The sequence below is a fragment of the Podarcis pityusensis genome (genome assembly GCF_964106645.2).
Source record: "Podarcis pityusensis genome assembly, chromosome: 13".
NCBI classification, from domain to species: domain Eukaryota; kingdom Metazoa; phylum Chordata; class Lepidosauria; order Squamata; family Lacertidae; genus Podarcis; species Podarcis pityusensis.
The window spans coordinates 24,042,058-24,067,451 of record NC_138038.1 but is presented as its reverse complement, the minus strand read 5'-3'; the positions used below and the strand labels follow the sequence as shown (position 1 = coordinate 24,067,451).

General features: G+C 44.4%; 2 protein-coding genes across 12 annotated transcripts in view; both read right to left on the bottom strand.

Annotated features, from left to right (window-relative positions):
* Nucleotides 1-1,407: 1,407 nt before the first annotated feature.
* On the bottom strand, nucleotides 1,408-17,704 carry PRR29 (proline rich 29). 7 transcript variants are annotated; one of them, XM_080979537.1, is made up of 6 exons: nucleotides 17,608-17,704; nucleotides 11,814-11,907; nucleotides 10,483-10,598; nucleotides 9,614-9,804; nucleotides 8,228-8,298; nucleotides 1,408-1,538 (listed from the first exon to the last, which is right to left on the bottom strand). In XM_080979537.1, exons 3-6 carry the CDS (start codon nucleotides 10,591-10,593, stop codon nucleotides 1,423-1,425), a joined length of 489 nt encoding a protein of 162 aa, XP_080835663.1. In that variant the 5' UTR covers nucleotides 10,594-10,598; nucleotides 11,814-11,907; nucleotides 17,608-17,704; the 3' UTR covers nucleotides 1,408-1,422. The 7 variants fall into 7 exon arrangements, with proteins under 7 accessions (XP_080835663.1, XP_080835664.1, XP_080835666.1 ...); XM_080979538.1 differs by lacking the exon at nucleotides 17,608-17,704 and adding an exon at nucleotides 15,572-16,585; XM_080979540.1 differs by lacking the exon at nucleotides 17,608-17,704 and adding an exon at nucleotides 15,367-15,505.
* The window catches only part of LOC308462057 (acid-sensing ion channel 2), a 382,247-nt gene continuing 374,455 nt past the window's right edge, over nucleotides 17,603-25,394 (bottom strand). For 3 of the 5 annotated variants that reach the window (XM_080979376.1, XM_080979378.1, XM_080979377.1), the window contains one exon: nucleotides 23,054-24,127. In XM_080979376.1, the coding sequence (XP_080835502.1) occupies nucleotides 24,026-24,127 (102 nt within the window). In that variant the 3' untranslated portion in view covers nucleotides 23,054-24,025. Of the gene's footprint in view, nucleotides 17,705-21,609; nucleotides 21,869-23,053; nucleotides 24,128-24,238; nucleotides 24,303-25,394 lie in introns of those variants that run through there. The other 2 variants (XR_013978988.1, XR_013978989.1) reach the window with 2 other exon arrangements.

The following is a 25,394-nucleotide window of genomic DNA, read 5'->3' as shown; positions in this document are numbered from 1 at the left end:
TCTCCCCTCTCCTTGGGAGTCCTCCGGGCAGATGCTGCCACCGTCACTGGTCTCTGAGCTGCCTCCCTCCCGTCCAAAATAGAGGTGCCACCCAGAGGTACCATTTGCTTGCGGAGCTTATAACCAGGGCTGCTGCAATAAACAGCTGTACAAGCGTTTGGGAGGCAGAGACATGAGAGGGAATCAGAAGAGGGAGGGAAGGAAAGAGGGACAGAGGCCAGTGTTGCCTGCGGTACATCTGACTATCATTCAAGGCACCCTAGGGTGCCACGGCACATTGGTTGAAAACCACTGCACTAAATTGATGGTATGGTACAAATAATAGGGCTTATAAAATTATCAGGGAAGGAATTATGCCAGTCCTAAAAAGAGATGTAAATGACAAACATGACAACACATTATGTAGCACACTGTGGTGTTATGTTGGTCACAAGAAATTCTGCGTGTAAAACTCATTGCAAGTAATATTTCAACACATTTTCTTAATGCTAAGAAATTCAAATAAGAGAAAAACAGCAAAACATAGGTTTTTATTTTCATTGTTGTTGCTGCGGGGGAAGTATGTATTTCTGTAATCAATGTCAGCTCACCAAATGAGAAAGCAAAACAATCAGTACAATAAAATGACATTAACCTATTTATTGCTTTCTTGGAGAAGTCTTTAACTGAAGGGGGGGGGGGGAATTCTGAGTCATCTTGCATGCCATACTTCTGGTTGCCTTACTCACGTGTAAAATGCCATTCTGAAAAACATTTCCGGGTAATGAAACTTGGGGAAATTATATTTAAAACGATATAGAACTTGTTAACTGTATATGGAAATGAAAAATAAGTCTGTAAGCTGGCAGAATTACCCAAATCATGTTTTAGCTGTAATAATGTGAAAACTCTAATAAACTATAGATAATGACAACCACCACCACCACCACAACAACAAAAGGTGAAGGAAGGTTACAGCAAACCAGGGATAAATGATAAGGGGTCAGTCAGGGTACAACTTGCCTCAGAAGAGAAACCATGTGAGAAAACTGGGTGGGGCTGGAAGTTTATTTAGATGTTCACTGACACCCATCTTGCATCATTTCAGGGGAGCCTCCTTGTCTGATGAAGACCACATTATAATAAGATTTAAAATTAATCCCCAAAGCCTATGAAGTCCTACACTTAACAGCTTTTACAATCTTGTTCTCCTCTTGCATTCAGTTCAAACTAGGACTATGCACTGAAGGCACTGAAACCAGGTCGATCAGGGCGGATCAAGCTTTGGCCAGATTGGATTGAGGCAGCCCAGATCACCCCACCTGAACTGATCCAGGGCTGGCCAAAAGTGGAGTGTTTGGGCAGGAGGGGAGAAGACAAGGCGGGCAGCATCTGTAAGGAATGTACTTACACCGCAGGATCTAGCAGCCCTTAATCCTCTGCTCACCAGGTGAATGGAACATTCAGTCCTTCTCTCTGCACTGAAGTGGGGTGGAGTGGAATGAGAAGCTGTGTTGTCTTCTTTCTGCGCATCCTCCCTGCTAGACCTCTGGCACCGACTGAAGTTTTTTTTTTAAAAAAGAAAAACTTTCAGCAGTTTTTATTCCGATTGTTTAGTTTTAACTAAGGCTGCATACATGCCATACCTATAAAGCAGGTGAGCTGCTGCAGAGAATCCTGGGGACTGTAGTTTGTTAAGGGAATTGTAGCTTCGCAATGGAAAAACTATACAGGCCATACGTATAAAGATAAAAGGTGAAGGGACCCCTGCCCATTAGGTCCAGTCGTGGCCGACTCTGGGGTTGCGGCGCTCATCTCGCTTTATTGGCTAAGGGAGCCGGCGTACAGCTTCCGGGTCATGTGGCCAGGATGACTAAGCCGCTTCTGGCGAACCAGAGCAGAACACGGAAACGCCGTTTATCTTCCCGCCAGAGCGGTACCTATTTATCTACTTGCACTTTGACATGCTTTCGAACTGCTAGGTTGGCAGAAGCAGGGACTGAACAATGGGAGCTCACCCCCGTTGCAGGGATTTGAACCGCCGACCTTCTGATCAGCAAGTCCTAGACTCTGTGACGTATAAAGATAAAAAAGGTTAAATTTGGACGTGATTTGATTTCAGGAAACACACATCAGAAAGAAACTTAGAAGAATTTTGATCAATAAAAGATTGGGAAGGGACTTTGTGGCCTCTGACGTAAAAAATAAGAGAGGGGTGATAATGTATATAAAACCTGAATTAGATCCAAAGTAATTAATTAAAGATGAGCAAGGAAGAATATTGATGATACAGATAACATCACAAGGAGAAATACTATTGCTAATAGGTGTATATGCACCAAATGAGGAAAAAACTGACTTTTATGAGACTTGAAGAAATTCCATTTGAATATATGAATGAAAAGGTAATTTTGATGGGAGATGTGAATGGTGTAGCTTCCCTGGAATGGAATAGGACTATAAGAAAAAGCGATACAAAAGAAGGGAAGCTACCCAAGGCTTTTTTTTTTTAAAGATGACAGACAATTTAAGTCTAATTGATATCTGGGGAGAAAAACACCTACTGAGTCTTTAAGGATCAGGAAAATTAACAACATGGATATAATAGCATCATTTGAACAAAGTATTTAAGAAAGATAGGATACAAGGGTTGGGTGAACAAACATGAAAACTGGAGAGAGATCTGTTGGAATGTAATGTAAAAGTGCTGTCTAAAATGTATAAGATACTATTGGAATGGGAGACAAAGGTTGAACAAGTAAAACCCTCAATGATACATTGGGGAATAGATATTGGTTATAATATAGATCTGGAAGCATGGGAACGATTGTGGAATACGGATATAAAATTTACAGCATGCTATGGTTTAAGAGAAAATTAAATGAAAATGTTATATTAATGGTATCTAGCACCACGTAAATTGGCAAAAATGTATAAATCAAAATCAAATAATTGTTGGAAATGGAAAGAGAAAATAGACTCTTTTCATGTTGTAGTAAGGTTAAAGCTTACTGGGAAATGATATATAATGAATTGAAAAAGATGTTTAAAACGACGTTTGTAAAAAGACCAGAAACTTTCCTTTTTGGAATTATAGGGATAGAACTACCCAAACTGTATAGAAATTTATTCCTGCATGCGGTAAGAATGTTACTTGCCCAAAAATGGAAAGAAGAAAAAGTCCCGACGAAAGAAGAATGGATACAAAAACTTATGGAATACGCAGAAATGGTGAAACTTACCGGAAAAGTAAGAAATCAAGATAACAAACTTTTTATAAAAGAATGGAAATGATTTATTGAATATTTACAAATAAACTGTAAACAGATAAGAACATTGGCAGGATTATTGTAATAACCTGCAGTTTTATAAGAGTATACACTTAAAGTAGATGAATAAATGATTAAGTTAATTTGGAATATGAGGAAAATATAAAAAATAAATTTAAGGAACCACAGAAAGAGGGGGGAAGGAAGTCGGGTTTTGAAATGTTAAAATGATTGTAAAAAATTATTGAAATGTTTAAAATTGAAAATTATAAAAATATATATATTTTTAAAAAACCAGCAGTTTTTATTCTGATTTTTTTAGTTTTAACTAAGGCTGCATACCTGTCATACATATAAAGCAGGTGAGTTGCTGCATAGAATCCTGGGGACTGTAGTTTGTAAGGGGAATTGTAGCTTCGTAATGAATAAACTACAGCTCCCTGGATTTGTGGTGGTAGGTGTAAATGTGCTTTAAATGTGTGGTGTGCACCCTTCCTTAAAAAAAACAAACGCTTAGAGACAATTATAGTTAAGCAATGTATACATTGTCAAAGTGGAATAAACGGAACTAAAATAAATATATTAAAAGATCACTACAGCTGCCTGCATATTTGGGGTGGAGATGGGCACTGGGTCACGTGGAGCTCCTGAGCTTCAATACTGATCACCACATCGCTGAATCTCTGAGTCCAGCCCACCTTATAGGCTAGTTATGAAGATAAAATGGGGAGGACAACCCACACACGCTACCTTGAGCTTCTTGGAAGAATGATATGATTCAGCAGCAGCAGCAGCAACAACACAATTCACTACAGCAGGGGTCAGCAAACTTTTTCAGCAGGGGGCCAGTCCACTGTCCCTCACAAGACCTTGTGGGGGGCCGGACTATATTTTGAAGAGAGAGAAAAAGAACGAATTCCTATACCCCAAATAACCCAGAGATGCATTTTAAATAAAAGTGCACATTCTACTCATGTAAAAACATGCTGATTCCCGGACCGTGTGTGGGCTGGATTGAGAAGGCGATTGGGCTGGATTTGGCCCCTGGACCTAAGTTTGCCTACCCATGCACTAGAGAGTTGCATGTTGATTTTGAGTTGACAGCACTCTTTACAACCGGTGCTGGAGGAAGAGGGGGCTCAGGGAACAAGAGCTGGTGGGTTGAATTCAAGGATGGGCTGTTATGGCTCAATGGAGAGTCTCAACCTGTCCCAGATTTACACACAGGCTGTGTGGGCTGTGGCCCAAGGCCTCATAATCTAGGGGGACTTGGGGTCAGTTCACTGTCTATCATTATAGCACGCATTCTGAGAGCAACTGAGGACTGACTGACATATCCTTGTGAATCACAGTAATATTTAACTTTCACTTTTTGTGAAAATAACAATGAGTAAGCAATATGAGAGTGGTGCTAGTAAAAGAAAACAAGAAGAAGAACAGAAGGAAATACTCAAACATTTAAAGCTAATCATGTCATATGGCTTCGTACAACAAGCAGAAACAGCCCTACCCAGTCCCTCAGATACAGAACATTTGTGTTTGCAAACAGAAGGAAATCAAGAAGATCACGCTGAGCAGTCTGAGCTAACTGAAGAACAACCAGATTATATACAGAACGCAGCCACCCAAGAACTTCAGAGAGAACTGTTGTCAGTAACTACCACTACAAGTACAGAAACTTCTGGAGAAAGTGACAATGAAGTGTTAAGACCTACAGCCAAAGAATTAACACAAAGCGCTGAAGGAACATGCCACAAGGTAGCTGCACCAAAAGTAGCAGTTCAAACTCATTAGCATCTTAAAGAATTGGAAAACAAATCAAATGATGTCAGCAAAAATCATAGCATTGCACACACAAAAATACCAGCTGTTCCTGCTACTAGTCATTACAGATACAATAATGACATAGGCTTATGGGCCACAATGAAGAAATATCATTCTGGATTGAGGAAGGCCCATCGGAATGTCAGCACTGGGACGGACCTTTTACCCTTCAAAGTGAACACACAAAAACTAAGCCCATTTCTGCTCAAATAATTCATTCTCCCTCGAAAGGAAAAGTCTACTGTTCTGTATGCAAACCAAACTTACCCCAATGACAGCTTTAGCTTGTATTAGATTTGATGCCTGGCATCATACTTATCTTGTTCAACCCCATGGAAATTTTAAAAATCATGTGAACTCTTTGCTAACACACTTAATGAGAAAGCATGGTCAAACGCTCACATAGTAACTCGAAAAGCAAATAAAAGCAGAGCAGGATTACTGGAGGAATGTACTTCAGCAAGTTGTTTCAGTGATATCCCTTTTGGCAGAACATGGCTTGGCATTTAGGGGAGATGATGAAACATTTGGTTCACTAAACAATGGCAAATTTGTTAGACTGCTTGAATTAATTGCCAAATTTGATCCCTTCCTGTGTGCTCACATAAATCAGTATGGCGGCAAAGACTCTAGTCAGTCATCACACTTATCCAAAACTACATGTGAAGAGGTTATGCAGCTGATGGCTAACACAGTTTGAGAAGCAATACTGAGCGACATCAAACAGGCAGGTTATTTTAGATTATCACTTGATTCAACATCTAATATTTCCCATGTTGATCAACTTGCTGTCATTGTTAGATAAAGTTTCTTCTAGTGATGGATTGCCAGTTGAATGCTTTTGGAGTTTTTTTTTGAACTTAAAGATCACACCGGTGAAAGCACGACTGAGCTGATACTGAACTACTTCAGTGAACTTGAAATAGATGCCAGTAAATGTAGAGGACAATCATATGACAATGCAGCCAATAGGACCGGAAAGTATAACAGTGTTAAACAAAAACATCTGGAAAGGAACATGTTTGTAAAAGTTTATTCCATGTGCTGGACATTCCCTAAATGAGGCCAAGAGGGGTAGGCTGCCATATGTCTGGAATTTCCCTGTGATTTGTCCGCTGGGATTTGTCCGTTGAAAATGGTCAGAATGTTCAGAAATTGGTTAAAACCCAGGGAGGTCTTTTTTATTTTTAACAAGATGTAGTCCATTGGTCCTCAGTTGGTGAGCTGGGACTCACTATAGCAGAAGTGGCTAAACTTTTTTTTGAGCAGAGGGTATGTGGCCATCCCACATTCTGCATGCACATTCACTTGCACACATAACACAGAGGACACCTACACACAACACACACACACACACACACACACACACAGGAAATACACAGAAGCTGGATACAAACGTACCATACACACAGCCCCCACTTCAGCTGATCCTTATTTTCACCCCTCCTTAATTATCTTTTCTTTTTTTTTGCTGCTGCCAAAATCAGTGCTACCACTTTAAACAGTTATGCCCCCCCCCCAAATAATAATTCTGGAAACAATAGTTTTTTGAAGAGTGCTGAAAATTGTTAGGAGATCCCTATTCCCCCCCCCCAAGCTATAATTTCCAGAGTGGTTTAGCTGTCAGTCCCTCTTCCCAGGGAACCCTGGGAATTGTAGCTGTGTGAGGGGAACTGGGCAGATTGTCCCATCTCCACGTAAGGCATTGGTAGGAACATGGCACCCTCCCATTGGTGATGGACTCCATCTTCCATCAGCCCCAGCCAGCATGGCCAATGATCAGGGATGATGGGAGCTGTAGTCCAACAACATCTGAGGGCACGAGGTTGGCAACCCCTGCCTTAAGTTTTGAGGAAGGATGGTTATATAAATTATTCAGATAACTGGCACTGATCTACAGAGGGCTGTTGCTTGTGGGTTTCCCACAGAGCTTCTGGTTGGCTGCTGTGAGAACAGTCCAGGACTAACTGGGCCTTTGGCATGACCCAGCAGGCTATTCTTACGTTCTTATGATTAAATGCAACTCAGACAAATTGATGAAGTTTATTCCAAATGCACATACTCAGAGGCCTCGATCGAACAAGGGGAGGAATATGCCACCAAGTTATCCATGTCACAGCAGTGCGGTTTGCTCAGTCTCTGATGCTGAAGGGGCAGCCAGGCGGAGTTTGAGGCCTGCGTCTTGTTCTGTAAATCCTCAAGCAGGTTAGACTTTCACCTCACCTCCGTGCCTCAGTGTAGTCATAGTATTCTGGAAGGAGGAACCACTTATGTCAGCCTTGCCAGTGCATAAAGGTAGCCCCAGATACCCCCCCAAGCACTGTCTATCTTAGATATATTTAATAGCATTGTGAGTTGAGCCATCTTAATCGGGGTCCTGAAACAAAAGAATTGAAATGGACTTTAACAGCCAGGAATGTCTGGCAGGGAATCTCTCTACAGCCCTGGATTGTAGCACCCATCAGGGTTTAGGAAGGTGGCATCCTCCCGCTGGTGGGAGGAGGAAGAGAAACCATTTATAGCCAATTTAGAAAACAATTTGGGGCAGGGTTGTTGTTGTTGTTTTTTAAAGGAAGGAAGAACGCTGAGTGAGCTGTGAATAAGCCAAATGGAGAAGCAGGGCTGATGGATTGGCCGCCTGCTGTGGAAGTGCCTGTTTGCCTCCACCTAGGCTCTCCTTTTATATATCTGTAGATGAAGCAAATATTATGAAAGTAACTTATTTCCAGTGTTTTAAATCCTGTAGTGCTGCTCCAGGACTTTGGGGGAAGCAGGGAATGTGTAGAAGTAGTATTGAACAGGTGGAGCTGGAGGGAATAAGTTTGTGTAGAGCGGCTGTCCCCAAGCTGGTTTCCTCCAGGCTTTTAAGACTACAGCTCCCATCATCCTGTTGGCTATGATGACTGGGGCTGATGGGAGTTGTAGTCAAAACAAAACAAAACATGGACGGCACCAGGCTGGGAAAGGATTAGCACAGTAGACTAAAATGACATAGGACATTAAGCAGGTGGCAAAGGTGCCATGGTGCCAGCATTAGGATGTCTGGGACAAAGAGATACCAAAAGCCCACTTGCACGGAAAGGCTTGGGAAAATAATAGCATTGCCTGGGGATTTCAGAAACAGATGCTTCAAAGCCTGCAGCACCCACCCTTACCTGAAGCTGGTGGGACATCGGCCATCACAGTTCCAGTGGCGCTTGGTGGTGGGGGTGGAGGGACTGGTTCCCTATTGGGACAAGTCAAGATGGGAGAGTTAGTAAAAACTGGGGTGCGAAAATCTCCACTGGAAATTCTGTGTGCCTCACAGGACTCCTCACAGGAGTGCAAGTAGGAGAATCAGCTTAGCTAATGCTAACCAGGCAGAGGGCCTTTCGGTAGTGGCACCCGCCCTGTGGAACGCCTTCCCACCAGATGTCAAGGAAATAAACAACTATCCTAGTATTAAAGGACATCTGAAGGTAGCCCTGTTTAGGGAAGTTTTTAATGTTTAAAGCTGTACTGTGTTTTTAATATTTGATTGGGAGCCGCCCAGAGTGGCTGGGGAAACCCAGCCAGATGGGTAGGGTATAAATTAATAAATAATAAATAATAATAAATAAATAAATAAATAATAAATAATAAATAAATAAATAAATAAATAAATAATAAATTAATAATAATAATAATAATAATAATAATAATAATAATAATAGCAGCAACAACAACAATAATTACAGATGCCTGCACCCCCAAAGTATCATCTTTTATGTCTTGCTCCCCCCCAAGTCACTTTTCTAGGCCTTATTATGATGGCAGCAAAAATTAAGTTTGGACATGCTTACTAGTTGTCTGGTGAAAATGCTGGAGGCCGAAGGAAGAAGGCCTGCACAGTGCAGGGGTTTCAGGGCTCTACAGACCTCCTTGTCCTTCTCCGGGACTGAAAGAAGGGGGCTGGATCATGAACAAAGGCCCCGTATCCATATCTGTGCCATTTATTCAGGCAGAAGAACTTGGATGGGCAGGGTCCTGGCCGTACCATTAGGTGGCCACCACAGGCACTTGGTTTTAAGGCAGCAAATGGTTAGTTATTAAATTTATTGTCTGTGTGATTTTACGGCTAGGTAGGGAGAGAGGTTCCTAGCAGGATTTTCTGCCTGACGTGCCAGAATAACCTGGCTGGCTTTGGTACTATGCTCACCTTGACTTTGAGGGGTCAGGGGCAAAGCACTATTTGCTGTGAAATCCCTTGGGCTGGCTCTGCCCTGTCTGATGAGAAGTTGGGAGATATTGGCTGCAAACACATGACTCCCCCCCAACAACAAAAAGAATCCTGGGAACTGTAGTTTGGTGCTGGGAATTACAGCTCTGTGAGGTTCATCGTTGTCCCGGAAGTCTTGTGGCGAGTGTTTATTATTATCTCACTACTTGTGCTAGTGTTATATTTTTGAATGCAACGTTTGGAGTGTTGATTTGCAGATATGAACATCGCCGTGAAGTTCTGTGCCCCTCCACATTTGATTGTGCTATCCTTTCCTCATAAACCCATCTCCAGCTACACTGACCTGTCTTGCCTCCCCATCACCTGAAGGTCTGGGCCTACATGGCGAATGGCAGGTTGTTGCTGAACCCGAGATGGAGACTGCCATCCCATGAATGGAATAATGCTTGGGTAGGGGGCATAATGATGGTGGAACACAAGGGGGGCTGGGTCATCCTCTTCCTCTTCTTCTATCTGCCAAGGGACGTGGGATACCTGCAGGAAAGAGAGGGTGAAAGGCTTGAGAAATGTCCACTGGAATACATTGACCTCACTTTCCTCCTCCAGGGCGACCGGGTATATTTTATCTCTTATGGAGAAGAGTCGTTGGGGCAGAGTTGAAGCAGACAAAAGAAAATAAAAGTTAAGCTAACCCTCCACTCTGCTAGGCCTCTGCTCCCAATCCCAGCTTTGATCTCAAGTCCTCCAACCCCATGCTAGACTGTGATAGGGCTGTGTCTGGGGTGCAAGGCAGAAGGATTATTTAGGAAAGGAGAAAATGTCAACCTCTTTTCCCACTTAAAATATGAACAGATCAGCCTATTTCCGCCCTGTGTCTCACATGTTTGTTCGTAATTTCCACATTAGCCTGCATTTTTTAAAGTCCAAATGAAAATTCATATTTAAATATGTACTTAAATGCATATTTTAGCTTGTTGCATGCAGTTCTAAACTTATTTTACCCTAAAACGAACAGGTTAAACACATTTTGGTTCGTTTATGAGCTGAATTGCAAAATTCAGAGAAGTGCAAATTCCCAATTACATTCCAACCTACAGATTAGTTTGGTGCAAATTAGGTGGAGTGCAAATTAGGTTCCTTTGCTTAAAAATGCGGACTAACCAAAATTCTCCTCCATCTGTGGAACAGAGCATTTCCCTTTCAGTTACCTACCTGTGCCAGAGACTGGGCTGGGCTGTTTTCAAAGTGCGCCACTGCTGACATGGCCAAGTTGTTCATTATGACTTGGTGCATCTGGGCATTCTGTATCATCATGAGATCCATTAAATCTGCCAGAAAGAAAGGGTGAAATGAATGTTCTGGGCCATAGATGGCACTTTGCAAAGACAAATGGCAGATATAAGCCTTGTAAATTAGCTGGGCAGTGAAACAATCTCTCCACTTTCAGTACAGTGAAGTGTGGGACAGCGAGCTAACCAAGTGAAATTCTACAAACAAGAGAAGTAGCTTAGTTAAGAAGATACCAATGCTTAGACTATGTGAACTAAGTTAGGAGCTAATATACTGTACAGTGGTACCTTGGGTTACATACGCTTCAGGTTACATACGCTTCAGGTTACAGACTCCGCTAACCCAGAAATAGTACCTCGGGTTAAGAACTTTGCTTCAGGATGAGAACAGAAACTGTGCTCCGGCGGCGCGGCAGCAGCGGGAAGCCCCATTAGCTAAAGTGGTGCTTCAGGTTAAGAACAGTTTCAGGTTAAGAACAGACCTCTAGAACAAATTAAGTACTTAACCTGAGGTAGCACTGTATGGGAATACAATTTCCCTGCAGTTGAAAGAATAAGGGAAGTTGACATCACTCCTTTTAAGTTTCTCAAACAAGGATTGGGTATATCACAATGACAGACATCTATGCACACGGCAGTCTAAGCCACAACTCTGGGACTCACAACTGACCCCTGTAAAGTCATAATCAAACTTCAGGTTTTCAGAAGGCCTTGAAAACCCAGTTGAGGCAGGTGGGTGCAGTCTGTGGGGTGATATTTCATCTTGATATTGTGCTCCTTTTGGCTGGTGGATTTGTAAATCTTGTTTCCTTTCTGGGCTACAGGACCAGCAACAGGCTTCCCTCAGCACAGGCCACCAATGCTGCGGCCCCGAATACACTCTGGCTGTTGCCCCCCCCCGATGTGTCCACATAGTATTTCTTCTTCTGTTCCTGCTATTACTCTGGTGGTAGCAGCAACTCTACTCACCACCTTCTCTGCAAATTTAGTTGTAGATCTTAGCCCACAGAACGAAAATTCAGCCAACATTTAAATTGCACATTTAAGGGTCTGAGTATTTAGAAAGGGTGGGTAGGTGGAGAGGTTGGTGCATTTATTTTTTGCCTTCCAATCTGCTATAAAGCCTGTCTTGGGATGCAGATGATTTACATTCAGCCCTGCCTTTCCGGATCCTTGGGGTGGGTGGGTTTTGGCGCAGAATTTTAAACACTCCTGCTAATGGCAGGCATGGCTTTCTTGTGCTGGGTTTCCTACCTTCCCTGATGTGCCCTGCCTTGCTGGATGTCGGAGGAACAGATGTAGCCCAGGGCAATTGCTGGAGAATTGTCACCTCCGGCTGCTGCAGAATCTGAGAATTAATGTCAGAGAAAAGAATCGGTCTGCGCAAATAAATCCTGTCTCTTCTTAGGAGGTCATTTCACCGCTCCCTCTTGGGCCAGGTTTTCCTCTTTTCTTTTCTTTTCTACCATCAAGTTACACATTTATTTAATGAGAAGTCTTGATGCAAGAGCCAAACTGGGTATGATAGCAAGACAGACAATTTTCTGCAACCAAATGGAGGATGATCTCCAAATCTGATGAGGGCAGCAGTGGGCCAATGGGGTGCTTAAACCTTTCCCCATGGACTGTCTGCTCACTCAATGGCAGAGCACATGATTTGCATGCTATAGGTCCCTAGTTCAATCCCTGACATCTCCAGGTAGGTCTGGGAGAGACCCTGAAATCCTGGGGTGTTGCTGCTAGTCTGTGTAGACAATAGTGAGTTTGATGGGCCAGTCGTTTGACTCAATATAAGGAAGCTTCCTATTTTTCTTTCCTAATAATCCCCCTCCCCTCCTGCTGATTTTCTCCTAGCATGGGGTGGGAAAACCATGGACCCAGCATTGTTTCCCCTCTGGGTGGGGAAGCACAACAAGGTGGGTTTTTGATTAGAAAATCAGCCTTGGGAGTGGATTAAGCATGCCCTGTTTCCAACTGAATTCCTTTTGGAACATTTGGCGACGGCAGCAACATTTATAAAAGTGTGTGCGTGCACACACACACACACACACACACACACACACACACCAGGAGACACTTCATGTGTCCCCTACATCACCTGCCCCCCTTAGCTTCGTGTGTGAGAAGGCCCCCCTTTTGCCAAATACTGGTCTGACTGTGCAAGAAACCCAAGCAGCTGTCTAGGGAGGCAATATATCTATTGGCACTAAGTGTAGGAGGTTGTGACTCTGTGCAAGAACACCTTTTACAAAGATTCTGGCCTTGGTTTGCCCTTGGATTCCTCATCCATCCATACAGAAGAGCGTATGGAATGAAGCATAGGCTCTGCTCTGCAACATTTGGGGCGGCTCCAAGCCATACTTTTATGTATCACCCCCCCCCCCCAAATCCCAGGAACTGTAGTTTGTCAAGAACTGCAGCTCTGTTAGAGTGAAACTGTACTTCCTAGGGTTCTTTGGACAAAGTCATGTGCTTTAAATGTGTGTTGAATGAGCTTTAAAATATACTGTGTAGCTCTCCCCTTTGCCTAAGGAGGCTGTGTAATCCTATTCCTTGGGGGATTTTCAAGGCAAGGGTGGTGGTGGTGGAACTGTTTTCCCCAACCCCTAATTGCTGTGTGGGGTCAGTTCCCACATGCGAAGTCCAGGGCAGAAGGAGGGAAATTCATTGACAGGATCCAATGAGGCAGTTTGCGGACTGCCTCCCAATTGGGTCATGGGGTTTATCTCTGAGACAGAAGACGGCAGGAGGGTTTAACTGCTAGATGATCCTGCAGAATCCCCTCCAAAGGTAATTAACTTTTTTTATTTTTAAAAAAGCTTCATTAATTTCCTTAGCACAGGGCAACTGACCCAAATGTTTCAATGCCCCAGCAGCACCAGCTCCCCAACCCTCTCTGGTTATTCTTCCAACCTCAATTTGTAGCTGTGGGGATTATTGCAGATTTAGTGATGACACAGCATAAAATAGTCTGTTCCAGAATTTTTAAATTTTGCACCCCATCCCTGCAGCCAGCATCCTACTGCAACCTAGGGATTATTTTGTGGGATGTGGGGAGGATAAATCAGATCTTTCGGAGTCCCAAGGGATTCTCCTCTCTGCTGCTCATTCAGGGGCGCAACTCTGGCTCCCTCTCGATTCCCCCAGCCTGCAACGATGACTTACTGGTTGCTGAATGAAGTGCACTGGTGGGGAGGCGGTCCCTTGGCCCCTCTGATCCATTGCAAGGCCCCGACTGCTTGGTGGCAGCCAAAACAAGCAAGGAAACAAAGCAGGCTGGTTGCTAAGGGAGCTGTGCTCAAACACACTGGCCCTGCCTGCCTGACAGGTGGCTTTTAGTTGTTCAAAAGGTGCCTTGTCAACATAAGCACCACAGGGCTGGGGGCGGGCAGGGGTTGCCCAACAACAAAAATAATGTAGTAATAACCCCGCAGTGTTACCACACACATAAAGATTCTAACACCTCTCTGAGGCACATACTTTTGGTGCCTCAGCAACAGTACCAGCTTGAGTGATCACTTTCTTCTATTTTGATTTTAAATTATCGCCTACCCCATGCAGTAAATACTCTGGGTGTCTCCAGACTGTTGCTGTTTTGTGTGAGGGATTCAAGCACATACCAGAAATTTTGGCTTGTGTATTTAAAGTGGGTTAAAGGATTCCGTCACTCTACTGCAACAAATCTTTCTTTCTTTTAAAAAAGAGGACTTTTGCAGTTAGGAAAGTGATGGAGAAATGTGCTGAAAAGAACAGTGAGATTTGTAGCCCTGTGAGCTTCGTGGTCTGGTTCTAGTCTGACACTCTAAGCACTACACCTTTCTCTCTCTGTCTCTTGTAGCCCTGTATTGGGAAGGAAAGCAAGCATGGAACTACATACTCTCCAACATTTTTGTCCCCAAACTTGGGGGGTCATGCCAGAGCACCTTCCAGTCTGGCTCTCTGGTGTGACCCTGCTGACTCGCGCCAGACCAAAAAACGGGACCTTCTGGGATGCAATCAGAAGCTGGAATTGGCTTCTGTGATTCCAGGATGTCCCACTTAAATTGGGACAGTTGTGGGATATGTGTGACCTCTCATTTCCATGAATATTCATCTCCCTCGTTATCACAAACTTCCACGGGATACAAATCCTTGTTATGTCCAATGCCAACAACCTCATCAAATGAGGCTCCTGTCATTCTCTTTAGAAGACTGAATGGAAGGAGGTTGGAACAAGCCTCACATACTAAGAAAATTGATGCTTTGTATGTCGGGGGCTGCTGCAGTCAAGAATGATGGGAATGCGACATTTAGGCCATGATGAGGTCAACCCGGAACACGATGTTGTCCTCTTTTCTCAACCTCACATCACGCAAGGCTTTCCTCTGATTATCTGTGGTTTTCATAGGAACAATGAAGGGGGTTTGGGAGAGGAATCTGCAGTGTCAGGCAGCCTTGGGTATTTCATAACAGAGGATTGCCAAGCAACTGAAAACAAATCAGCTTAGCCAGACAGCAAAACAAGAGAGCAAGGAGATGAGATAGGGAAGGAGATAAGGCTGCTGAGCGTTGCAGTATGGAGTAGACTAGGCATAGGTGAAACCCGCAACCTAGGGCCATCCCCATCTGGCTCCAACACAGAACCCCCAAAGACAATCACCCTGCACACTTCAGGTGCCTTCTCCCATGTGAACCTAGGGGCACAGCCCCCTCATACAGTTAAAGCACCTCTAGACCACGGCTTCCCCCAAAGAATTCTGGGAACTGTGGGCGGTCTGCCCCAGGTGTCACCACTGAGGGGGGTGACAAAATGCTGGACGGCACTCACTGTGGGTCCTGCAGCACGCCCGCAGGCTCCACACTGCCCCAAATAGTCTGCCCATCACCTCCCCCTCAGCTGTAGGGCGGCTGAGCAGGAGGAGGCAGGCAGCCCGCTCGGAGGCCCCGCACGCCGCCCCAGGTTTGCTCCGCCACTGCTCCTCATGACTCTTGGCACCCTTAACAAACAATTAAGCAGTGGGTGTGACTCTTACCTTTAGGCAGTAATCTACATTAAAGGCCCACGAAAGCTGCTTTCTGCAGGAACTGGTTCTGCGATAGAGTTCATTGAGCCTGATCTCTACCTGCCCCACACCTGATGTCACATGTCAGGGCTGGGGCAGGTGGGCATGGTCTGGGGGAAAAGAGTCTTGCAGGCCCAGCTGGGACTTGTGCAGGGCCAAATCTGGACCATGAGCTGGAGGCTCTGTTTACTACATCCTACAGCAAAAGGGGCCAAAATGGTGCCCTCCAGATATTGCTGGACTCCACCTTCCACCAACCTCAATGGTCACAGATAGGAATCACAGTCTAAAGGGTGCCATTGTGGTTACACCTACTTCTTCCCCTGTTGCACCATCTGCTTATCTGGTGTGACCTACCTAGATGCTCTCTAAGCCTTTGATTTGAAGGAGATGGACTAAGAAGCTCTTCCTTCTGCTTCCAGAGTTCCCAGTATGAGCAAGGAGCCCACACATCACCACCATCCATCTCACTCTGCTCACTTCCAGCTCATGTAGTGATCCCACCTTTCCAACCTAAGAGGCTCACCACACAATGAGAACCCAGGCAAAAGCATTGTGATAGCTGCTGACAAGTATAAAAATAATAATATGGGGAGAAGCAACAAATCACCACAATCCAAAACTGTGGATAGCTCAATCGGTAGAGCACGTTACTCTTAATCTCAAGGTTGTGGGTTTGAGCCCCACGTTGGGCAAGATATTCCTACATTGCAGGGGGTTGGATTAGATGACCCTTGGGGTACCTACCAACTCTGTAATTCTATGAAAAAAGCTAAAGCTGCCTGTACAAATGGTTCTGGACCACCAGGGGGAGCTGTAAGCTTTAGATTTGTAGGCCTAAGTCATTTTCTTTCTTTTTAAATTCCAGGTTGGGATTGTTTGGCCTTTCAAACATACCAAGAGCATCATAGGAACACAGGAAGTTGCCTCGTACCAAGTCAGACCACTGGCTTACCTAGCTCATTATTGTCCTTTTCACACCCAGGGTTCACTTTTAACCCAAACACCATATGGGTACCCATTTCTTCATCTTTCACCATATTCTTGCAGGGTGGTAGTGCTCCTGTTGTGACCCACCTTTGCTTAGGCCATCAGTTGATGACCATGGGTCTACATACATAGGCTAGCAGCTGCTCTCCGGGGTCTTTCTGGGCCTATCTGAGAAGCCCAAGGTACAAAAGTAACCTGCCCATTTTAGCCTCTGACCCCACATGCTGCTAGCATGTGCCTGCCTCCCTGAAGGGGAGAATGTGGCCCTCAGGTTGAAAAAAGCACCCCACTGTGGCTCTCCATACTGATCTAAAGGACAGGAATCGAGCCTCTCTGCCTCAAGAGCCTGCCAGCCAGCTCCCAGCATCTGAGAGCTAGTGTGGTGGTTATAGAGTGTCAGAGAAAGGGGAGGGGAGGCCAGGGTTCAAATCTTGACATGCCCATGAAGCTCACTGGGTGACTTTGGCCCAGTCACAGCCTCTCAGCCTAATCTGCCTCATAGGGTTGTCGCGAGGAGTAAATGACGAGGGGAGAACCACGTATCCCACCTTGAGCTCACTGGAGAAAAGGTGGGATATAAATGGAATAAATAAATAAGAATAAATAAATACTAGGGAGAAAGGAGGCTCCCTTGCTGCCACTGCAGTCAATGACTTGAGAGACACACAGCCTGCCCCAAGTTGGAGAACCTAGGGCAGAAGTGAGGAACCTGTGGTGCACCAAATGTAGCTGGACTCCAACTTCCCTCAGTCTCAGGCAGTGTGGCTCAATGGTCAGGGATGATGGGAGCTGGAGTCCATCACCATCAGGATGGCCACAGGTTATTAGGCATTAGGGCATTGATTCCTTTGCTGCCAAGGAGAGGTGAACGGAGTCACCTGTTCTGGCCACCACTTCCCGAAAGGCTTGTCTCAACAGGAAAGCTTTACAAAGAGTTAATTAATCCACCCACTCACCCTAGGCTCTGGAACCAGACCAAGAAACCTCGCAACCCCTACTGCTGGCTTGTAACTTACCTAGAGAGTTACTTTGTCTTCTCTGAAAATGAAATGTCTCCCTGAGACAGAGAAAAATGTCCTTGTAACGTCGAATGATTTGGCACAGAGATGGGCCCTGTTGTTGAAAAGGGGCAGGAGATTAATCCAGCCCCGATGGGTACTTCGTTTGCTTTATGATGTCCCATACATCAGTGTCACAAAGGAGCGAGCCGATTAGCTGGACCTCACAGCTTTCTTGAAGCCTAAAGCCTCTTGAAAGACGCAGCAAGAGGCTGGTGGAGGGAGCGGGGAGGCAAGTGGGAGCCTTAGATCATGCATGGCCATTAGAAATACACCGGGCACAGAAACAGAGAGCCAGAAATACGTTGGGCACAGAAACACCACGAAATAGGCAGATTGACACCATACATCCAAAGCACATCCCATGCACATTTAAAGCACGTGACTTCTGCCAAAGAATCAGGGGAACTCTAGTTTGATAATTGTTGAGAGCTGTAGCTCTATGAAGGGAAAAGTACAATACCCAGGATTTTTTTTTGGGGGGGGTGCTTTAAATGTGTGGTACGGCTCTGCCCAAGAAAGTGAGGGTGACTGACTGCTCAGGCAGCATAATTTGGGTGAGCCGGGCTGCAGACAGATTGACATGAACCTAGGGAGGCAGTCCACAAACCTCTAGATTGTACCACAAGTCCATCATCAGGAAGAGGGTCCTATCATTGGGTGGTGGTGTTTGTTGTTTTGGTCTCACGTACCAAAATGTTTTGGACTAGAAAATAAGACAGGGCAAGCAGTATCCCATGAAAAGTTGCTGATGCCAGGAGACAGGGAGGTTTGAAATAATGGCTCGCTGTGCACTAACTCATCAATAGATCCATGACTGAACTTCTCATCTTCTTTCCCAGCCCTTCTTCCCTGGTATACTCCCTCAGAAAGATACTGACAAGCTGAAACATGTACAGAGGAGGGTGACCATTTCCATTCTGAAGTTCAGCTCTTCGCAGTTCCACACCAGTTTGCAAATTATTTGTTGTTAAAACCCTCATGAAAATTCATCAGCGCATCACCGTGAATTTCTCCTATTGCATGTTTACATGCAATTCTTCTGAGTTCCACACATTTTTGCAAAACCAATTTGCCCTAATGCAATGCATTTTTGTACGTTATTTCGCAAATGTATACTTTTTTACACGCACCTTATCCAAGCATATGCAAATTCGCACACATTATCCAGCAGGAGAAGCACATTGCAAATTGTGGGTGAAGCAAGGATTTCAAAGGGTGGCTGTGTTTCGGTTCACAGATTGCTTTGGAATGAGCAAATTATTACTATTATTATTCATTAAATTTCTAGGCTGCCCTTCATCCAGGGATCACGAGGCAGTTTACAATATAAAAGCACAAAAATCACAAAGTGATTGCAAAACACACTGGGAGTGTGGGGAATAGCACTTGCTTTGACACAATGTCTTCTAACCTCCCCACAAACAAATCCAAATGAATGCTCATTAAATAGCCCACATTGTCTAATCTCTCTGCAGGCAAATCAGGCTGAACGCTCAGTAAACTGGAAGTGTTTGCAGTTTGCCTTGGAAGTGCATGAAATCTGATGGTTGCAAATCTGTTAATTAGGAATTGAATACCAGTGATGAAAGTACATGGTCTTGGCCAAGTATACAGTATTGTCCTAGCATAAGGCTCTGCCGTGGTCTCGAAGGGCCTCCGTAAACTTCTTGTAATTCATTATCACAAGTAGCTGTAACAGGGGTGAGGGATCCAAGTCTCATCAGCTCTAGCTGGCATGGCCAACAATCAGGGATGATGGAAGCTGGAGTGCAATAACAAGTTAGCCCCCCCTGATTTAGATGGCACATCACCCCATGAAGACTAAGTTGAACCTATCTCAAAATCTGACACATATTCGGCACTGCAATGCAATTAGAGCAGATGCAAACTAAATTTATTGGGCGTGCCAAAAGATAAAGTAATTAATATCCAAAAGTTCTGCATCTAATAAATCCCTAATTAATTCCTAATATAGAGAAAATGACTTAATTATAATCTTCCCTTTGACCAGGGGTGAGGAACCTTTCTGGCCAGGCAGATCTGCCCCCACTTTTGACAGGTGAGCTGGGCAACCCACCTGTCGAAAGCCCTTTATACAGCACCAACCGCCAGCGGATTGTCGGGCACATGGGAACTGCAGTCCAAGAGGCTCTGTAAAGAAGTAACATGCTGAGCATAGAACTGGCGAAGATGCTTTCTGTGGGGATCAGCTGCACAACTGACTTCTCCATGGGGAACTTGGTTGGGCATCAACCGATGGGTGAGGATTTCAGCCTTGCTTTTGGAATGGATGGCTATGAGAAAGCTCCCCATGAGGAACTTGGTCTTGTAGCCAATCCACCCACCTGATGCCACATGTCAGGTGGGTACGGTTTGGGGAGGCAACCTTTCCTTAGGCTCTCAAGTTGTATTTTTTTGTCAAGTGAGATCAGCAGCTCCCATGCAATTTTGGAATAGGATTAAAGGTGAATGCTGTTAGAATGCCTGTTAGTTATAAATGGGGGGGGGGGGGGGAGATACAGTGGCTAATGAGTATCTGGGATATAGCGTGTATGATCAATTTAACTCGTTTTGTCTAGGTCAGGGAGGGAAGGTTGATGACATATTCAGTGATGAAAGGAGCACTTTTCTTACATATTGGAACTCAAATGTACAAGATCATATGCATGTTAGGTGCAATTAAATAATTTTAGGGTTTCTTTTTGTTATATATTCATTGTTTTAGACAGGGTGAAATGATAATAATAAAATTGGACGTATAAATATGAATGTCAACAGTAAAGGCAGAGCACGATAAATGCAGTAAATACAATATAAAATAAGGCAGGCACCAGGACACAGGTATATGGGGAACACATCTGCCAAAGGAAGTAAGTCCTGATGCTTTTATTCTGTGAACTGCCTCGAGACCTGCGGGTATAGGGCAGTATATAAATTTAATAATAATAATAATAATTCCAAGTGCAGTTGCATAGCCACAAGGGGAAAGCACTTATATGTGCAGAGGTTCTTTATTATATATTGCTATGTTGCATCTGGGATTGTTTTTTAAAAGGAGCAAAAAATGGCAATTCATCAAACGCTCTTTGGCAAAATCCTACATATCTTCAACAGAGATAAGCAGCTGAAATCCTCTTGGTGGCACCACAGTGTCAATGTTCCACTTTGAATCCACTTGTAAGAGGCCTTTTACAGAAATGACACACCTGCCCTCTGGAACAGCCCCCCCCCCCATGAGAAAGACGTATTACCTTTTCGCCACGTGCTGGAAACATGTTTTGTTCATACAGGCAATGTGCTGACCACAGACCTTACTTGCACACAACACAGGCCATCAGCTGGGATTGCATACGTATTCCTGCTTTGCTTTGTGTCGTTATACAGATCTATTGTTTTGATTGTGCTTCATAGTTTTGTGTCACACACAGCTTCAAAACATTAGGTAGTATTTACATAGTTTTCAAATAAATAAATGGAGGTGACAGGAGGCATTCTTGGTGAAAGGGTGTTTCAGCTTTGCTGAAGCTGCAGGGCACTCTTCAAGGCATGTTGTGTGTAGTTCTTGGGCATGTTTTGCTGAGGTTTAGGGCTTAAGACCTGAAAGCTAATTATAGCTTGAAAAAAGACCTACTAGATACAGAAATGCTATCCACTTAGGCTGCACATCCTATTCCCTTATATAGGGGAGAAAGCCTCATTGAACTCAGTGGGGCTTTTGAGTAGACAGGGATGGAATTGCACTCTTCATTTTCTTACTAGCTCTTTTGCAATTGTTAAATTACCTGCATTAGAGAAGCTTGCTCTTTCCACAGCTGGTTAGACACAATGCACAAACCAAATTCATATATACCTATTTCACAAGCCCCTTCTCTTCCACTTTTCCTCTATTCTTCTGGGCATTCTATGAGGAAAATGTGTCATCTTTACTAGGAAATTAACTGTAGACAATCTACCCACCTGAGCTGCTTCCTGCTGCAATCCTTCCCCCACAATCCTTAAAAGCTGTTCAGGCCAGAGGTCTCTTTGGAAATAGATCAAATAGCCTTTTATTCCTGGAACTGCTCCCTGATACACTGTGCATCTTCCAATGAGTATTTATGATGTGCCAGCACACCTTGTCCCACAATGGCACATTATCTGTAGGCTTTCTAGCCTAAGCAACATGAGAGGCAAGCAGTTTTCATTTTGTCCAGACATTCCCTTCTAAACAACTGACCTAAAAGGAAAAGGGGGAAAAAGGGGTTTCCTGCATTATTGTGTTGCTTTCTTACTGAAATTCAAACTTCTAATGGAAGCCAGAAAAGGACCGTGTGTGTGTGTGTGTGTGTGTGTGTGTGTGTGTTGAACTATTGTTTGGGTTGAAATTGGGTGCTGTCTTTCCATAGCAAATCCTATCATGTTCTGTTTTTTGTTCAAAGAAATCAGATTGGAATGCTCACCAAATACTTCAGAAGCAAGAGCTCATGGGACCACAGAGTTAATCAAAGCATCACACATGAGAAGGGATGTTGTGACACTGGATGCCATCAAACTTCAGTAAGGAAAATGACACTGATCAACACACTAAGAAATCACACAGCCAACATGATGCCATTCCTAAACAATGGTTGCTGTGTGGTTTCACTGGTTGCGTTTGCACATAACACTAAGCCATGGTTTGTCTCAGCCATGGAAGAAATCACGTGATTTCAAGAAACCACCTGATGCCACAGACAAGCAAACAAGCCACAGCTTGTTGCTATGAACTGTGGTTTATTTTCCAGATGCTATTGCCTAGTGCCCCTGTATTTTGGCAAGTATCTGTAATGCAGTGGCTAAACAAACCACGGTTACGCAGAGTTAATGGGTCAGGACAAAAAGTCAAGCTACTGTTAAAACAAGCCATGGTTTGCAAGCTAACAACAAACCATGGCAGTTTGTTGCCAGAAAACAAACCATGGTGAGTTTGCTGGACTGGGTCTGGACATTCCAACAAACCACAGCATAGCTAAATGAAACTAAGCAACGTAGCTACGACCTGAGATTGGCAGGTAGTTGGAAGGTAGAGCATGAGACACTTAATCTCAGGTTCATGCCCAACGTTGGGCAAAAGATTCCTGCAATTGTAGGTATGACTAGATGACTCTTGTGGTCCCTTCCAACTACAGTTCTATGAAACAGGAACAAAGCAGGCCACTGTGTCCGAGTGCAGGGCTGCTCACTTGGTCAGCAATGGATTAAACCCAATTAAAATGTTAAGAGCATGCTGACTAATAGTCTGAACAGAGGACCATGCTTCTCTTTTTGGTGTTAAGAAAAAACAAAGAATGTCTGCAAAGAGCACCCCTCCCCCTTTCTGCAGGTTCCCAGCTCTGGTCAAGCATCCGCGACGGTGCAAATAAACAGATGCAGCAGAAACTGGCCCCTTCCACAAGACCACCTTTAATAGAATGAGGAAGCAGGGTAGGTCAGAATGTCGATTGAACACAGCCTCCCCCAGGCCCACCCTCAGCCCTGAGACACACATGTTGTGTTACACACCAATCTGAACAAGACGGAAGCTGTGGCTTACGAGTGCCAACGGGGCTGGTGTGTTTGTGGGTGCCTGTGTGTAGGGGGGGCGGTCTGCAGCGGTAAGATGAGGGGAGCCATTTTGTAGCTGAGCCTGCTCACCTTGGTGGCCGGTGACTGGGTCCAGATAAAGGATCTCAAACAGGGCTCCGAGACCCTTTCACAGATTGAGACGAAGACAAAAGGAACAGTGGCTTTTTGAAGGTTGGTCAGGCCTCTGATTGTTCCTAACTCAGCCTGTGGTGTCATGTAATTGTGAACTCTTGGGCGGGGGTACAGGACGGGATGGGACAGACAGGGAGGGGTAGGGGACGTCTGTGCCGTGGCTTCCTCTTTTGTCATGGAAAAAAAAGTAACAGCTGTTAAGACACGGCTTGTAAAGAAAGAAGAAAGTGGGGGAGATATTGCCATCAAAAAGACTGGCATGCAGGCTTCTTTTGTACAGTCATTGGCAGTTTATGAAATGACGGTTCCTTGGTTGTCGGATTTGTACAGTTCAAAAAATAAAACCACAAAAAACCGAGGCGCGGCGTCCGCTGGCGAAGACAACCCTGCCCTGTCCCTTTGCACACCCTCCTCCTCCTCCCCCCCTCCCTACGTGGACAGAGGGACGCGACTTGAGTCCAAAGCGCCTCTCGCTGGATTTTGGCAAGAAGAGAAAGAGAAGAGTTGGATGCATAGCAAATTCCTCCGTGGTCGTCCACACCCCAACCCACCCTGTGCGGCGAACCGGAGCAAGATTCCCTGGCTTCCGGGGGTGGGGGGCAGAGGGGGGGATAAGAGTTTCTGCCATCTGGATATCCATGGTGCCGAGGGGCTGCTGTCAGCACGCAATCTCGTCCAGCGTGCCCAGGGTCGTCTGCAAGGGGACCGTCACAGTGTGGCTGATGGGATCGGAGTGGTTTGGCAAGGGCTCGCATGTGCTCTGGGGAAGGAGAGAAAGAGAAAGAGAGAGAGAAAGAAAGGAAGGAAACGTGGTGTGCAGCGTAGGAGCTAAAGAGACAGTAAGCACAGAAGGGCCTTGTTCAAATCTCACCTCAGTCATGAACTCACTAGGTGGCCTTAGGCAACCAATTCTTCCTTCAGTCTCAGCTCTCCATCTGCAATACGGGGATAACACATTGGCCTACCTTCCAGGGACATTGTAAGGACTGCTGAGACAATGCATGGGGAGTGCTTGGACCAGACTGAGAAGTGATATACAAATGCTAGGTTTTACTTTAATATCTGCCCTAGGGGCTGGGAGAATCCAATTCCTCATACTATTAAGGCGCCTAGAACTGAAACAGATTAGAAAAAGAAACTTGGAGTGGAGGGAGCTTATGTAAGATTAGCTTCCACTTTTGATGAAACAGCTGCACTTGTGATTTTCAAACACTGAATCCAGAGATTTCAAAGCAGCACTGTGGCTTTCAGCAAGGCAGTCTAAGCCCCCAAAAACAAATCTAGCGGAAATGGTCGTGGCAACCATGTGTGTGTTGTATATGTATATATGTGTTTGTTTGCGTCGGCAACAAATATCATACTATTAGTGTCAAAATGTACATTAATATTGGACATGAGCCATAAACATGCTTAAAGCCTGTTCATTCCACTAGAAGTGAGTTAAGCACTTATTTCAATTTCTCCATTGAAATAAACAGAACCTCAAAGTAATCAGCTTGTGAGTATTGACGTTTGCACCTTGAAACCATCACGCTTTGAAATCTGAAACAATCGGTTTTGAAATGTGCATTTTGTGTGGGCGTGTGTGTGGTGTCAAATTTGGAAAAGCAAATGTCTTTAGGGGTTTAAACAGCTGCAATCTGAAAATACGCAAGTAAGTCTTACTGAACTCAGAAATATCTCACACTGGGTAAACATGTTCAGTATTCTGCTTTAAACCTGACAGCTCAAACGGAATTACTGGTAAAATTTTAAATCTGAGGGAGCGGAGAATCTGTAAAAATACAGAACACAATCCATCCAAGTTTAAGTGTTGTGCAATACAAGCCAAAGAATGTTTATTCCAGGGTTAAGTTCCACTTTGTTCAGTGGGTCTTATTGTCAGCTAATATGTACAGGATTGCAGATTTAAAGACCCACTGATTTCAGTGGGATGGATTTAAGAACATGGTTCACACTCCATAGAAATATGTCCTTAACTCTGGCTGGATCATGTCTGTGATTTATTTATTTACCGTATTGGGACC

Bases quoted from the DNA above. Each gene is read 5' to 3' on its own strand.
- PRR29 (XM_080979534.1), bottom strand. From the start codon at position 13,781: ATGGATCAGAGGGGCCAAGGGACCGCCTCCCCACCAGTGCACTTCATT. The intron at 10,599-11,813 runs GTAGGAAACCCA...TCTTTCTGGCAG, and splicing joins GGCAGGGCACATCAGGGAAG to ATTTAATGGATCTCATGATG. The intron at 1,539-8,227 runs GTAAGGGTGGGT...AAAAAACTTCAG, and splicing joins CGATGTCCCACCAGCTTCAG to TCGGTGCCAGAGGTCTAGCA.